At 42.5% G+C, this 15568-nt stretch overlaps 1 protein-coding gene across 2 annotated transcripts in view; it reads left to right on the forward strand.

Annotated features, from left to right (window-relative positions):
- Window positions 1-15568, forward strand: part of LOC148040373 (uncharacterized) — a 99835-nt gene that overhangs the window by 19184 nt on the left and 65083 nt on the right. For both annotated transcript variants that reach the window (XR_015694666.1, XM_087698932.1), the window contains exons 2-4: window positions 12845-12919; window positions 13488-13559; window positions 13636-13716. Coding sequence is in view for 1 of the 2 variants with exons in the window: in XM_087698932.1 (XP_087555058.1) it covers window positions 12845-12919; window positions 13488-13559; window positions 13636-13716 (228 nt within the window). In the remaining variant the exon portion in view is untranslated. The remainder of the gene's footprint in view (window positions 1-12844; window positions 12920-13487; window positions 13560-13635; window positions 13717-15568) is intronic.

Consider the following 15568-nt stretch of genomic DNA (forward strand, 5'->3'; position numbering starts at 1 on the left):
TGGTAAATTCAAAAGAAGAGTTATCTCGCCATGTCCTTTGAGGTAATCACCTTCCTTGCATTGTATCTGCAATTGCCGAAGATTATTGACATGCTCCTACATGTAAGAAGACTTGTTGGGACTCAAAGTCCACATTTGAACCTCTAGAGACACCTGCTTCATAACGGTTATTTGATTTTACATTTGATCTTATTCTTTTACATTTGATCTAATTCTAGCCATATCTCCTGAGCAACAGTCAAATGCTCGATGTGAGCAATGACGGCTGGAGTGCAAGAGAGAAAGAGCAAAGAGTGAATACTGGCATTCAATTTATCCCAATGTGATTGTACCTTGAGTAGCTCATCTTTCTCATTAGCAAAAATCTTGGAGGCATCAAGAGCCATAGGATAGTCTATAGCCCTCCTGGTCATGAGCTTTGCCAGATCATACAAGTGAGGATTTTTGCCAAGGGGTTGTTGAGCTAAAATATGCATTACTTGCTGATTAGCCTCTTAAATAGCCCCAAAACACACTAAAATGCTCTTTTAGGGTAAAACCCTAAAACGGGGAGCGGTTCGAGAGAGTTTAGTGGAAACCCTAATTTTTGGGGCGCCCTTCCACATGTATAAATAGACAGGCTGCCCCCATTCAGCCATTATCCTTGTTTGTAGGTTACACCAGCCCACACAACCTCTGCTGCTGTTGGCGCCCAGTTTCCAGCCTGCAGCCTGTGTCCATCTGGACAGCCATCATTGACTGCAGCCACATTATCTTCAGCCTGTCCATTGCTGTAGGCGACAGCTCTCGGCTGCTGGCGACTGCTCTAGACTGCTGTTCAGCCTGCTGTCCATCATCTCCAGGGTCAGCCAGCCTGCGTTTTCAGCATTGCAGGCCCTGACACTCTCAGACACCGTTTCAGCCTGCTATTTACAGCAGACTGTGCACAGTTTTCAGCCTCCGATTGGTGGTACACTGCTGTGTTTACCAGTTTCCAGCCTCCAGACTGCTGCGTTTTGGTGACCAGCCTGCTGCCATTCACTGTTCAGCACTCCTACACTCCGACTGGTGGTCACAGAGTTGGGATCCATCTTTGGTGGACGTCACACTCCGACATTGCTCTGCCCCTTGAGCACACTATACACTCTTACATTTATTTACAGCATTCATTCACTTCAGAGTTGTCTCAGGGTCTTTGGGACCTCGTCATTTGTCTAGAGCCTATGCTGAACTCTCGACTAGCTCACCCTGATTACATATGTCAATGGAGAGTCCGCAATGCCACATCCAATGTGAGCTGATGTGGGGATTGCTGCCCGAGTTTCACTCTTAGTTGCAGCACTTCCTACTGGCGTTAGAGCGTTGGAATCACCTTCTCGACCACTATGCGACTCATGATTATACTCAGTGCATCAATCTCGACTTTGAGCTTCAAGAGTTCTCTAGTAAGGAAGGGGATGATTTGAAAGTCAAGCTGGCTGAATATAGGCGGTTACTTGCCGAGTTTGCTACTACAGGATCTCCAAAGTCAGATGACGATCAGGTTACATTCTTCTTAAATAAGTTGCCCGACAAGTACTTCAATTTCATTCAACACATCATCTCCCAACCTAGATTGCCAGTTTTTGCGCTACGTGAGGCTATATGATCAAGTCCACAAAAAATCCTCATCACAGCCTTATTCAAAGCAGAGGGGGTTAGTGTCAGAAGTGGTGCAGCAATGAAAGCATAAACATGTGCTGAAATAAACTGCTGAACACAAGACAAAAGAAAAGAAAGAGATAACACAATACAGATGAGAACTCAGATGTATGCTCGGGAAATGGAATCCGTATACCAAACATGAGACAATACAGATACAATGTGAGTCATCGACTGTGGAGGCACTGACACCTGCTCCCTCTCTCCAAGGACTGTTTAGTGATGAATGAATATGTGGAGGAGGGAGCCAGACAATATATAGGACAAATAAATGCCCAAAATATGACTGGTCGGCCAAGATTAAATGTTGGCCGACTGGCTGCAAATAATGCCCAAACCTCAATAAATAATGACGAATAAAATGCCTAAAATGTCTCTATGCCCAGCTTGCTGTACCATAAGTACAGACTCAACCATGAGCTGACTAATCTGCTAATACTCTCTCTCAGATCACGGGTGATCTGATACAATACAATATACAATGATAATGTCGCATCATAGTACATACAACAATGTCCACCAGAGTAGAACCATGGATATCCAAGTAGTGGATACGCAAGCCACCACCAAGGTGCCTCAGAGAGAACCTGATGTTGATGTCGATCGTACCAGCTCCTGAAGATAGAGAAGATCATAGTAGCTCTCAATGTCTATCAACAATGCCCTTGACGTAGCATACGTGACCATCTTGTCACCAATGCCGCAATGCATAAATGACCATGGATTCCCCGTTTTTGGCCAAATCACCAAAGCGTCCTCTCATGTGAGCTTTAGACGAAAGCCACCCGCTCTTTGTCAAGTAACCAGCCCATCATGAACCTGGATGTCAATCCTAGCTCCAAGATTTGTATTTGCCAGACTTCGATCGATGCGTCAGGGATGTCCCTCTCTAGATCCTGTGCATCTGTATAGAAATATAGATGAGGTGCGACTGCCCCATCTCACCACCCTCTCACACTCCCTCTCTGGCACTGGAGAGTCGTGAGGGATGACCTCATCATGACCACTAGAAAGCAGTTGAGGAAGGGGCCACTAAGCCCTTCCCACGATCTGAAGAAGAGGATCCCTTCTGCACCTTGGACTGGGCCTTGGCCGGAGGTTCTGAGTCGGAATTTGAGGCAGATGATGACTCGTCGGAGGAGTCCGCATCCCGCTTCGTCTTCTGCTTCTTTTTCTTTTTGGAAGCGACTAACTCGTTGTAGTCCTTCCTTAACCTTTCTTGCCACAGTGGTAACACTGGGCCTTCGACTTCTTTGTCTTCAAATCCCTCTCTAAAGTTGCAAAAGCCTCACTGGAATCTCCATGTAGCGTATCATCTGTGGATGTGCATGGAGGAGCCATCTAGAGAGGATGTAGAATAGAAGTAGAGAAAATAAGGTATTTGGAGAGGGAACACAGCCAAAACACGAGCACAGACTACAAAAAACAAGAGTTCACATAGAGTATAACCCAAAATCTGATCAAAAGAAGCCAAAATCTGTTGCACAAAGTCAAAAAATGAGTTCAAAACTGCTAGAAACAGCAAAAATGGCATGTTTTGCCAATCGCCCAGCCCAAAATAGTGCTGAAAACAACAAAACGCAGGCTGCACCCTGCATAAACAGGTGTAGGAAACTTTTGCCAGCAGCCTGATGATGAAAACACAGGCAACAGGAGGTGTTGGATTGTAGGGATGGCAAATCCGCAGAAAACGCAGGTCAAAGAGGTCCCCTGTATGGAGCAGCAGCCGCTTGATCAGCAAAGGGAAAAATAGTCCTGAAATTAGCAATAAAACACAACAGAAACACAAATCCTGAAAAATTGATACCATGTCAGGAGTGGTGCAGCAATGGAAGCATAAACATGTGTTGAAATAAACTGCTGAACGCAAGACAAAAGAAAAGAAAGAGATAACACAATACAGATGAGAACTCAGATGTATGCTCGGGAAATGGAATCCATATACAAAACATGAGACAATACAGATACAATGTGAGTCACCGGCTGTGGAGACATTGGCACTTGCTCCCTCTCTTCAAGGACTGTCCAATGATGAATGAATATGTGGAGGAGGGAGCCAGACAATATATAGGACAAATAAATGCCCAAAATATGATTGGTCGGCCAGCATTAAATGCTGGCCGACTGGCTGCAAATAATGCCCAAACCTCAATAAATAATGACGAATAAAATGCCTAAAATGTCTCTATGCCGAGCTTGCTGTACCACAAGTACAGACTCAACCATGAGCTGACTAATCTGCTAACAGTTGGTTGCCTTTTCTTTGGGAGGGACAATTACTAGTGACAATAACTCGCTAGATGCAAAGGCAAGCCAATCAAAGGGTGACTCCTCTTCCTCAGATGGAACCAAAGAATCTAGATCTATCTGGCAGCAACTCCCTAAGAAAACCCGGTTTTGCACACATTGCCAGAGAGCAGGCCATGTGAACGAGGAGTGTCACTCCAAGGCCCAAGGTTTTCCACCTAAAAAGCCTTAGTAGACCATTGTGACTGCACAATTCAATGGGGCTACGCCCTCCGCTATCGCTTCATTTGCTCCTTCAGCACCTGTTGTTGTTGCTGTTGGACATGTGGCTCGAGTACAGCCTCAGCGGCCCATCTCTTTCACTACCCTTGAGGGATTGGCTGATTGGTCTGCAAGTTTCGATCTCGTTGTACTTTATGCATCCATCTTACCTTCCTCTCCATCTCATCATGCATTTCCTTGGCAGAGCCCTACTACTGGATATACGCGATGGTAGCCACCTTCTTCCACTCGCATGCCTCTAGGTTCTTTCGAATATCCTAGGTCAGTCTAGTATTCATTTTTCGCACTCTTAGAGTCGGGCCCATAGGATTCATTATCCTTAGTTTTTCCATTTTTTTGTGTTCAGTTGCATTTACTCACACACATACACATTCATTGCATTTATTTTGAGTTAGAATTTTTTTCTGTTCTGTTTTGCTTTGGAGTATCTAACCACTAACCTCCGTGTTTGCAGATTCTCATCTCTTTTGCAGGGTTTTGTCTTTCAGTGTAGGGCTAACTTGCAAATTGCTTTGGTCCTTCTTGGGCTAGAGACGTGGGGATGCACACTGTTCCTTTTATGGTTTCATCATCCTAGGAGTGCTTGCTCTTCTTCTAGCATGGCGGTTTCCCCTTCCGAGGCGGATCGTGCAGCATCTCTCTCGATGCTATCATGGCGGTGACTTCTACCTTGCTCTTCTAGTGGGGTGCTTCATCCACTTCATCTTCTTTCATTCCTTATGGTTCTCAGCACCATATGAAGACCGACATCAGGCTTCTCTTTCTTCTTCGGCATCTACATTCAGGTTGAGAGGGGGTTCCTACCCTTCATGGTATTCTACCGGCTTCAGCACTTTGTCTTCGACATCGGCTTCTTCCCCCTGTTGTACCTTACTCTTTGCATTGCATGATTACATCATCCTTGTACTAGGGCGCTTGGGCAAATGAACAATTTTCCCACGTGGGACACTATCCAAGTGGCACCTGCTACATGAGCTTTATTCAGCATGTAGCATACTTTGCATCTTATTGTGCAGAGCACCACTTGCGCGGATCCTAAGCTGTTTCCACCGGCGGTTGTTGTTACCACACCACCATCCTTCTTCATTCACATGGATACCTCATCATCTATTTTTTCTCGTCATCGACACCCTAAGTGGATAGGTTAGCTTGTACTGTTTTGTGATGTGTTGGGTGTACCCTCCCTACTCCCGTCTTCTGGGTCACTTTTACTCAATCAGCCACATCCCATCAAATTTACTTCACTTATTAAAAAAAAAAAAATCCATGTAGTTCCATCCACCTTTGTAGGGCTTGGTAGGCCACTAGGGAGCCAACATGCACCCTTTGTCCAATGCCTTGTCCTCTCTTGGGTGACTACTTGGATTCCCTTGGTAAGATAACCATCACCTCTGTAGTCTTGGTAGGCCACTGGGCAGTCGACTTGCACCCTTTGTCCGATGCCTTGGCTGCTTTGGGGTGGGACGCATTGGGGTACATAAACATCACAATGACTGGCCTAACCTTTCAACTTAGTTTTGGGCCTGAGAGGGGGTGTTGAGTTAAAATATGCATTACTTGCTGATTAGCCTCTTAAACAGCACCAAAACACACTAAAAATGCTCTATTAGAGTAAAACCCTAAAACGGGAAGCGGTTCGAGAGAGTTTAGTGGAAACCCTAATTTTTGGGGCACCCTTCCACATCTATAAATAGACAGGCTGCCCCCATTCAGCCATTATCCTTGTTTGTAGGTTACACCAGCCCACACACCCTCTGCTGCTGTTGGCGCCTAGTTTCCAGCCAATAGCCCGCGTCCATCTGCCGTCCAGCCATCATCGGCTGCAGCCACATTATCTTTAGCCTGTCCATTGCTATAGGCGACAGCTCTCAGCTGCTGGCGACTGCTCTAGACTGTCCCAGACTGCTGTTCAGCCTGCTGTCCATCATCTCCAGGGTCAGCCAGCCTGCGTTTTCAGCATTGCAGGCCTTGACACTCTCAGACACTGTTTCAGTCTGTTGTTTATAGCGGACTGTGCACAGTTTCCAGCCTTTGATTGGTGGTACACTGCTGTGTTTACCAGTTTCCAGCCTCCAGACTGTTGCCTTTTGGTGACCAGCCTGCTGTCATTCACTATTCAACACTCTACACTCCGACTGGTGGTCATAGACTTGGGATCGGTCTTCCGTGGAAGTCACATTCAGACATTGCTTTGCCCTTGAGCACACTATACACTCTTACATTCATTTACAGCATTCATTCACTTCAGAGTTGTGTTCTCTCTCTCCGTTCTTCTGTTTGTGTTTGAGTTTTAAGTTTTGCGTTAAGGGTTTGAGGTTTTGAGTTTTGCGTTTAGGGTTTGAGTTTTGGCCTCTATGTCTGTGTCTGTCTCTTTGTGTTTCTATCGTGGTCGTACACTTTGTGTGTCCTCAGTGCAAACCCTAGCAGTTTCCTTCACAAGGGTGCGAAGGACCCTATGATGAGGAGTGACCCCCTTTGAAGCTAGAGGAATGGGATCCCCCCGGTGAAGCCCCCTTTGAATCTAAAAACTCAAGGATCATGGTTTCCAAAGTGTTTGATGATGAAAGAAGTGCTAGCGGTGGTGCTGAATCTAGGGCTGCAATGGAACAAAGGCTAGATAGCTCCTAGAAAGGCCCCTTTGAATCTAAAAACTCAAGGATCATGGTTTCCAAAGTGTTTGATGGTGAAGGAAGTGCTGGTGGTGGTGCTGAATCTAGGGCTGCAATGGAACAAAGGCTAGATAGCTCCTAGAGTTTGTTAGCAGATATCTCAGTTCATGGTTGAGTCTGTGCATGTCAGTGGGCTAGGCACCAAGACATTTCCTAGATTATTTAGGCATTTTATGATGGCTATCTTAGCATTTTATGCTGGCCGACCAACAATAAATGTTGGCCAACTTGATATCATTTATGGCATTATTTTTGCTTATTTATTTAGGCTCCTTCTCCACAATCATTATCATCATGCATCATTTATCATTTATCATCTGACAGATTTTGGTGGAGTGAGAGGAGTAGGTGCTAGTGCCTTCACGGCCAGTGACTCACATTGTTTTTGTACTCTCTCATATCTTGGTATATGGATTCCATTTCTCGAGTATCTCTTTGCTTTTGAGTTCTTTGTGCAGTGTTCTTTTCTTTTGCAGTGCTTGTCTTTCTCTTTCCTTTGTCTCTTGTGTTCAGCAGTTTATTACAGCAGTTTTCCACGCTTCCATCACTGCATCTACTTCTGACACGGTAGCAGATCGTAGGTTCATTGTTCCTGCTGCGGTTTTACACTGTTTCAGGTCTGAATTTTGCCTTTTCATCTGCTGTTTGGACATGTTCTGACTGCTATGACTGATTTGCAGCTTGGGTGACCATCTTCAGCTAATTTTCGGCCTGTTCTTCTGCTATTTTCTCAGCATTTTGCAGTTTGCCATCTGCATTTGCAAATTTTTGGGGCTGTTCCAGGGCTGGGGACTTGTTATTGACCCTTCCCAATTTGTGTTTTGGAGAGAGTAGGCTAAGGTGACCTGTTTTCCTGCAGGTTGACTGCATTTATCGCAGCTCATGTCTGTGTTTTACTGATTGGCATCTGCGTTTTACTCTTTTGCTTTTGTGCAGGGCTGGATGACAGGTTTGAGGCTATTTTTTGGCTATGTTTGGTCCGTATTTGCCTTTTGTGCTACATTGCTTAACTTTAGAGAGGGTTCATGCGCATCGAGTTGTCGTGTTCTCATGACTACACTCAAGTTAATGTTGATCTTTTCTCTCTGTCCTTTCTTTATTGCTTTGAACTCATGCACTCCTTGTGAGTCTATATTTTTGACATACATTTGTTCCTAAAGATCCCTTGTTTTTTCTCATTTTCTCTATATCTTCCTCATCATGGTTCCTCTGGCATCTCCTCCTGATGGTTAGCATGCCAACATTATTTCCTCATCTACAAATGTTATGTTGGAGACTTGATGTGTTCAACTTCAGGTTTCTGTGAGGATGCTATCTCTCGGTGCTTCAGATGTTCCCGTTTCTAAGAGAGGTGCCATGTGGCGGAACAAGAAGAAGTCTCAGTGCTATTATTGTGGCAAAAAGGGCTATCTCTAGACGGATTACAAGACATTAGCAGCTTTAAGGCATGTATAAGAGCGAATGGTGATGAAGGGTTACAACTCTCTTGGCGAGTCTTCCTCACCTCCAGGTCTAGGTTTAGGCTCCAACTATGTGGCCTCAACGATGGCTGCAGGGGCCTCCCTTCTAGGTTGCTAGTACAGATTATATAGCCATCCCTCATAACTCTCCAGTATTAGAGAGGGAGTGTGAGAGGGTGGTGAGATGGGGTTGGAGAACCTCATCGATACAAGTACATAGGTGCATAGGTTCTCGAGAGGGTTTTTCCTGATGCATCGAGACCAAAGTCTAGCAGGTTCAAATCCTAGAGTTGGGATTGACATCTAGGTTCATGATGAGCTAGTTATTTGACAGAGAGTGGGATTGGCTCCTAGTCTGAGCTCATATGAGGGGACACTTTGCTGGTCGTGGCCAAAGGGGGAGAATCCATGGTTACATATGTTTAGAGGCATTTTTTACATGATGGTCTTGTATACTATTGTGAGGCATTGTTGACAGATATTGAGAGGTGCTATGATTCTTCTTTGTTTTCAGGCACTGATATGATCAACATTGACATTTGGTTCTCTCCGAGGCATCTTGGTGATGGCTTGCGTACCCACTACTTGGATATCCATGGTTCTACTCTGGTGGTCCTTGTTGTATGTACTATGATGAGACATTAGCATTGTATATTGTATTGTATTAGATCACCCATGATCTGAGAGAGGGTGTTAGCAGATATTTCAGTTCATGGTCGAGTGTGTGCATGTTAGTGGGCTAGGGCAATGAGACATTTCCTAGATTATTTAGGCATTTTATGATGGCTATTTTAGCATTTTATGTTGGCCGACCAGCATTAAACGCTGGCCAACTTGACATCATCTATGGCATTATTTTTGTCTATTTATTGAGGCTCCTCCTCCATGATCATTATCATCATGTATCGTTTGTCATTCATCATTAGATAGATTCTAGTGGAGGGAGAGGAGCAGGTGCCAGTGCCTTCACAGTTAGTGACTCGCATTGTTTTTGTATTGTTTGGAGGAGCGGACTTTTGAGGAGACCATATCCAAGAGCCATTGTTTCTCAATGGAGCGGATTGCAAAAGTGGGGGACATGAAAACCACTGGGCTTGAAAATAGGTGGAGAAAACCTTTGTAGCGTATTGCAGTGGTTTCGAGGAGAGCCAATGCAAAACAATCTCTGTGGCCTAGAATGGTGAGGTGGCTCAAGGAGTGTTGGGGAGTAGATGCATATATTCTGGTGGGGTGGGGAGCAAAGGTTGATGGTGAAAATCTATGGTGGTATGGCTGTTCTTGCCGCAATAGGAGCACCCAGTGATCTATCCTTGCATTTGTGGAGAAGCCATAGCATTGGTTTGTCAAACCTATAAAGGAAGGGTGGGAAGGAGAAGAAGATAAGGGTATCTCCTGATGATGCAATAGAAATAAATAATCTAGAATCTAAGAGTATTGCTGATCCTGCAACCTTTCTTCCCTTTTCCTAATGAAGAGGATCTTTAGCTCTTTTAGCATCTTTGCTCTGATATCATGTTGAAACATGGGATGGTATGCATTGATACCATTTTGAGAGATGATAGGGTTTGCATGGAGAAACATAGTGTGTCTGGCAAAACATTGAAGGAACTCATAAACATTGAAGAAGATGATGAATGAAGAAAAATGAATGCTATATCATACTGAATGAATCATGCTAATATAGTGGAGCTGAGCTCTAAGACGAGTGCACAGTCTTGGTTGATCAGTGGTAGCACTTGAAGGAAATTTGCACTGTGAAGGGAGGGAATCACAATCCTTTGGGCAATAGGATACCGAAGTAGATGCTATAGAAGGAAGAATAGCTGTAGAGGCAGCAAAACAAAGATCTTAGGGACTATTGGAGTGAAGAAGATGATAACTAGCAGTCTAGTAAAACACAAATCTAGCTGAGAGGAAACAATAACAAACAACTTGAATCAGCTCTAGAAGATTGTCGAATAGCAAGGTGGCTTGTTGGGTTGTCATGAGCACATGTATTTTTTAAGACCTCTCTTAACACGTGGATTAATTTTGAATCACATGGCTAAGTAAATGTTGCACATGTGAGGTGTAACTGGGGTTAGAGTAAGTTTACGAGCCGGGATGCAAGAAAATCACAGGATGTCAAATGCAAAAGTTGTTATAAGTTATGCCGCACAGGTACTTGGTAGTATCCAGTGCTAGTTGTTTGCCTAGCTCATTCATTTGGCCATAAGTATCAGTTGGTGATACTAGAGAAGTGGTGTTTAATGGTACCTAACGCCAACTTGATGGTCAAAGATGGTACATAGACACTCAGGAATGGAAGTTGCCTAGCCAGTTTAATTATTTGCTAGTCAGATTGTTTTTTAGGGTATCGAAATAATTATTAGATTAATTTTTAGTATTTAAAGACTGAAATTAATATTTAATTATGAATAATGTTGGAAAAAACATTTGGGAAGGTTGCCACTTGTCAAAAATGCCCATGCAAGTTTGAAAAACGTCTTTAGAGACTAGAGAGAAGCTTTTTTAGTGTATTCAACCTGCAAGAGAGAGGGAGGAGATGCTACTGCTGGTTTGATTTGCAGCTATTGGAGGACCTTCTAAGGCGCAGTCAGGGGCAGGAGAAGACCAATCAACAACAAGTGACAGCATCTACAGGTTGTTGAGACAGGGCAATAACATTAAATGACTGATTTTCTTCAGTTCTTTGCATCTACAAGCTATTGAGATAGGTCACAGTAGTAAATGCCAGATTTTCTTTAGTTCTTATTGAAGAAACTCTGAATTTTCTCTCTCCTTAGGATTGCTCAGAAGATTACAGCATGGAGATTACTAGAGACTGAGAAATTACAGATTTCTCTGCTGTAAATTCTAATATGCAGCAAAAATTAGGGTTTAGCTGCAGCCTTTATAAAGCGTGCCAAAAATTGGAAGCTGCAAGTCTTGTATTCAACAGGGCTGAAGCTGTTTTCAGTTAAATTTAGGTGGAGGGACTAGCAAATCAATGAATTTGGGGCACTTTCCATCTCCATCAAAGTGGATAAAGGTCAATTGACTACTCGAATCAAGGGGCAAATATCAGATTGAAGACTTGCTGGTCATTCTGGACAGCAAGGGGAGTTGGAATACCGAAAGGGATTGGGAGAATTCCATTGTTCATCAACTTCTTCTTCAATTAAATTAAATAAATACCGAAAGGGGTGTCCAATTTTGGGGCCAATAGGGTGTCCATTGTCCAAGATTGTAAGTTATTTTGCATTTCTCAATTTTGTAATAAATGTTACTAATGTAACTAAGTTGTAATTAGGGAATTACCACCCATCCACGGAAGGAAGGTTGGTTTCATGTGCTGTAAAATGTAGTTGTTGTTGATGATGGCGAAAACATCCAGATGGTCTTTGAGTGCAAGCCAGCCAGTCTGGAAAGCAAACATAGGATAAATCTGCATTGAAGATGAAAACGTAGGTGGGTAGCAACCTCTGACAGTGTGGCAGGCTGGGTGATAGCCAACTGATGATGGCGACAACTCTAAAAGACGGTGGGTTGTAGCAGAAAGCTCCAATCGGCAACACTTGAGCCACTCCCACGAGAAGCATCCACCAAACGTAGGAGAAATGATGTGAAGAAGAATTAGAATGATGAATGAAAAGAGTGTATAATGATGAATGTTTGGGCTCTATTTATAGACACTAGATGGCCGAGGGTAGTGCCTAGAATATGGGGTGCCTAGCCTTTTTTGGGGCTGTAAGTAATTCTCTTAATGATGGGGTTTCTAAACATGTGTCTACTTACCAATCTATTGTTGTGACGTGTTGATAAGTACAATCCTCCCCAATGAAAAAAGCAAAAAGAGAAAAGCTTATAATAAAATCCACAAGAAAAACATGTCAAGGTAAAGTACAATATAAGCCGTGTGTAAGTCTCATTGAGTTTATGCCTTCCATATGCTAGTGTCATCTTTAGTCTTGATGGTTTCTAGATTAGAATTTGAACACGAGATGCCCCCTTAGAGGTGGCTCATTTCTTTAGATAATGTTTGGCCTTTTGAGTTCCCTGTACTGCTTCATTTGTAACTACCCTTAGAATCTAGTGCATATGTATGCTTTGATAAAAGTGAAGGTAGTGCAAATCACCCTTGTAGATGCTGCAAGACTTCTCCCAAAAATAGTTTTCATAAAGAAAGGGTTATATTTTGAAGCCCTCTTTTTTTCATTTTTTTTTCAGTGGATGTTGTGGAATGGCTTTCTATTGTTCTACTCTCATAATCTGCTTGAGGGGTTTTTATGATGTCACATTTTTCAAAATATTAGTACTACAGTGCTAAGGCCTGTGAGTATGCTGCTTCATTTGTCTAAGAGTTCTTGGTGTCCTCTTTAAACTTAATTTATGGCTCGTATAGTTTATCCAAACATTGATTTTGTTATTGATATATCGAATGTTGATAAGTAGGCTTTAGTACTTGGAACTTTTAGAGAGTAATAAATATGATTTTTTGGTGATTTTATCCCTTGCTCAATACAGTTGATGCAGATTGGAGAAACGGTTCAGTTTGAAGTGTTGGAAGTAAACCATGGTGGACTTGAGGGGTATTTGCAGGTGAGTTTATCTTTCTATGATTCTGTAGTAATTAGGGATAACTTTTTCTTGAATTCGTAAAATAATTTATTAGGAAAACACATGCAAGGTTGTTTACCCCTCCACTCATAACATTTGCTCTAATACCATATGTAACGTGCCTGATTGAGGACCCTTAGTGGCACAATTTTAGTGGCCCATCAAGAGATAATCCTAAGCAACACCGCTTAGTACTCCTTAAAATAACATAGGGTTTGTCACTTAAGTTCACTTGAGTCCACTTTGCAGGGGAATACTTGATATATGTCAAATTCATAAGGTTAGTGGTAACTCTTTGGAACCTTTGAACATAGGAATCTAAACTTCGTATTATAAATATGAGGATATTTTTTGAATTGATGAAATAACGTTTATATTGACAGATGTTGCATGTAAAATATTATTGGGCCAAGTGTCTATCTCAAAAATGATTTGATGGTGAATATTAGACACTAAAATCATTCCTGTAGTAAGACTAACTTGGCAAACTGCCTTCAGGACTCAGCTAAACAATGTCCCTCAGTTTCATGAGATTGTTCCTCCTCTGTAGGGTTTGCGTGCTTTTCTACCACTGTCGGAGCTACTCCAAAGGCCACGGAGCACAGCTTCTGCCAGAGAATATGTACGTTCTACATTTGTGTGAAGATTCTTCAGGAGTTGAAAAATTTTATCATCTCAAGCATCACTCTGTTCTGCAGGTTGGAAGATTTCTCCCAGTGGTGATTATAGAGGCAAATGAAAATGCTTCAAAACTGACTGTTAGTGAAGTAAAGGCTTGGGTATGTCATTTCGAGTTTTATTGGACTTTGGACACATCTTTGAGTTACACAACTTAGTTTACTTTGCTGTTTATGGTGTTGATACTATAAACTGACCACATGTTAGATCACAAAAGAGTACAACAATATCAATACATGCAGTGGAATTCGTCCTTTGAGCAGGATTTTGGTGCTACTAGGACTTCTTTTCATAAGTTTAATTGATTCTTTTGAGCTTGATGGATGTTGTTTGGAAGGTATTTTGATATGCCAGTTCCGTAGGAAGAAAACAGGGTTAAATGTACTGAATAAGTTTCTATCACATTGTGTCCCCACCAATCAAAAGCACATCTTGAGACATGAGAATCTGAGCTTTTTCTCACGCTCAAGTGAAAAAAGGTAAATTTGACAAGCTGGAATATCAACTTGTAAGGGACAGGCAAGGTGTACAAGTGTCTCATGGAAACTAGTTTTTATTGATTAATTAAATCCAATCAACCACTTTCTGCCTTTGGAAATGACTGGTTTGCCATTGGCAATTGTAACTTTCATGGAAAGACTCCTCTAGAAGCAAATCTAACATGCTTCTTGTGGAGCACTAGTAAGCACCATAGGATTTGAGCACAACTCTGGGGGTATCTTTCAAGACTCAGTACAAGTGCATTGATAGTGTGAAGATATGCTAAGATTTCTTGTGAAAAGAGAAAATGTTTTCACACGACTATAACACAATACCATAGACAAAAACACAAAACACAAAAATAGGGAAGAAGAATAGAATCTAATGGATGGAGGAAGAAGGTGACATAGTATGATACTCAAGGAGTGGAGATGTCCAACAACCATTGACTCTCATGAGAGTGGGCTGAGGGGAGAGTGCCATTCTTCATGTACAGATCCAGAATGTAGCAATGCCACCAAATCTAATGAAAATGCAGCTGATTGGAGCTGAGGGTGATGACACTAGTGGCTGAGGGTGGAGGGGGTAGAACGTGACCGAAAATCTGATGCAAAATCATGCAAAACTGAAAATCGACCTGCTGTAGATGCAAACTGCAGATCAGCCTCAGGTGTCATGATGAAAATGCATCTGTCCTTGACCAAAACCCAGGGCATCACTTGGGCTGTGGAAGGGGTAGATTTAGTAGTTAGATTGGTTGCTTGATGATGGTTGAGTCCTAAAGATGCTAGCAATCAGGCTGTGGCAGCTGAATCCGGGCAAAGATGCCTCAAAACTGCACACAGTTGCCAAGAATCCAGTTTCATAAGGTTAGGAAACTCATTTCATACCTAGGCGTTTCATAAATGTATGAAACACCTATTTTAAACTTTCACAAATGCTATACCCAAAATGTCTTGGGACTTTTGTAATAATCATTTATCATGAATTTACTTAGCATGTTGACATGGTTATTGGCATTGATTGTTGGAGTTTTGTTTTGAGTTGTTATCCATGATGATTGCATATATTGATGGCTCCTTTTATAGCTAAAGTTGATGTTGGGCATGGATAGTGGACCATGATGCATGTAAATATTGATGCTATGTTGAATGTCCATTTGCATTGTATAGAATAATGAATAAATATCAATCCATGTTTTCTATGCCACATGAGTCAAATGATATATATATATATATATATATATATATATATATATATATATATGTATGTATGTATGTATGTATGTATGTATGTATGTATGTATGTATGTATGATGGTCCGGCCCTTGGATACCCGCTCGGGACCCCGTCTAGGCCCCGGGGCATCGCCAGACCCTTCCCCCAAGTTTGGCATTTTGACCCCTCAACAAGTCACGGGGCACCCCAACACGTCACAGAACGCGACACGACACATGACACACATACGAGATTG

Source organism: Lygodium microphyllum, chromosome 2, assembly GCF_053477565.2.
Source record: "Lygodium microphyllum isolate KBCC chromosome 2, Lygodium_microphyllum_v1.1.10, whole genome shotgun sequence".
NCBI classification, from domain to species: domain Eukaryota; kingdom Viridiplantae; phylum Streptophyta; class Polypodiopsida; order Schizaeales; family Lygodiaceae; genus Lygodium; species Lygodium microphyllum.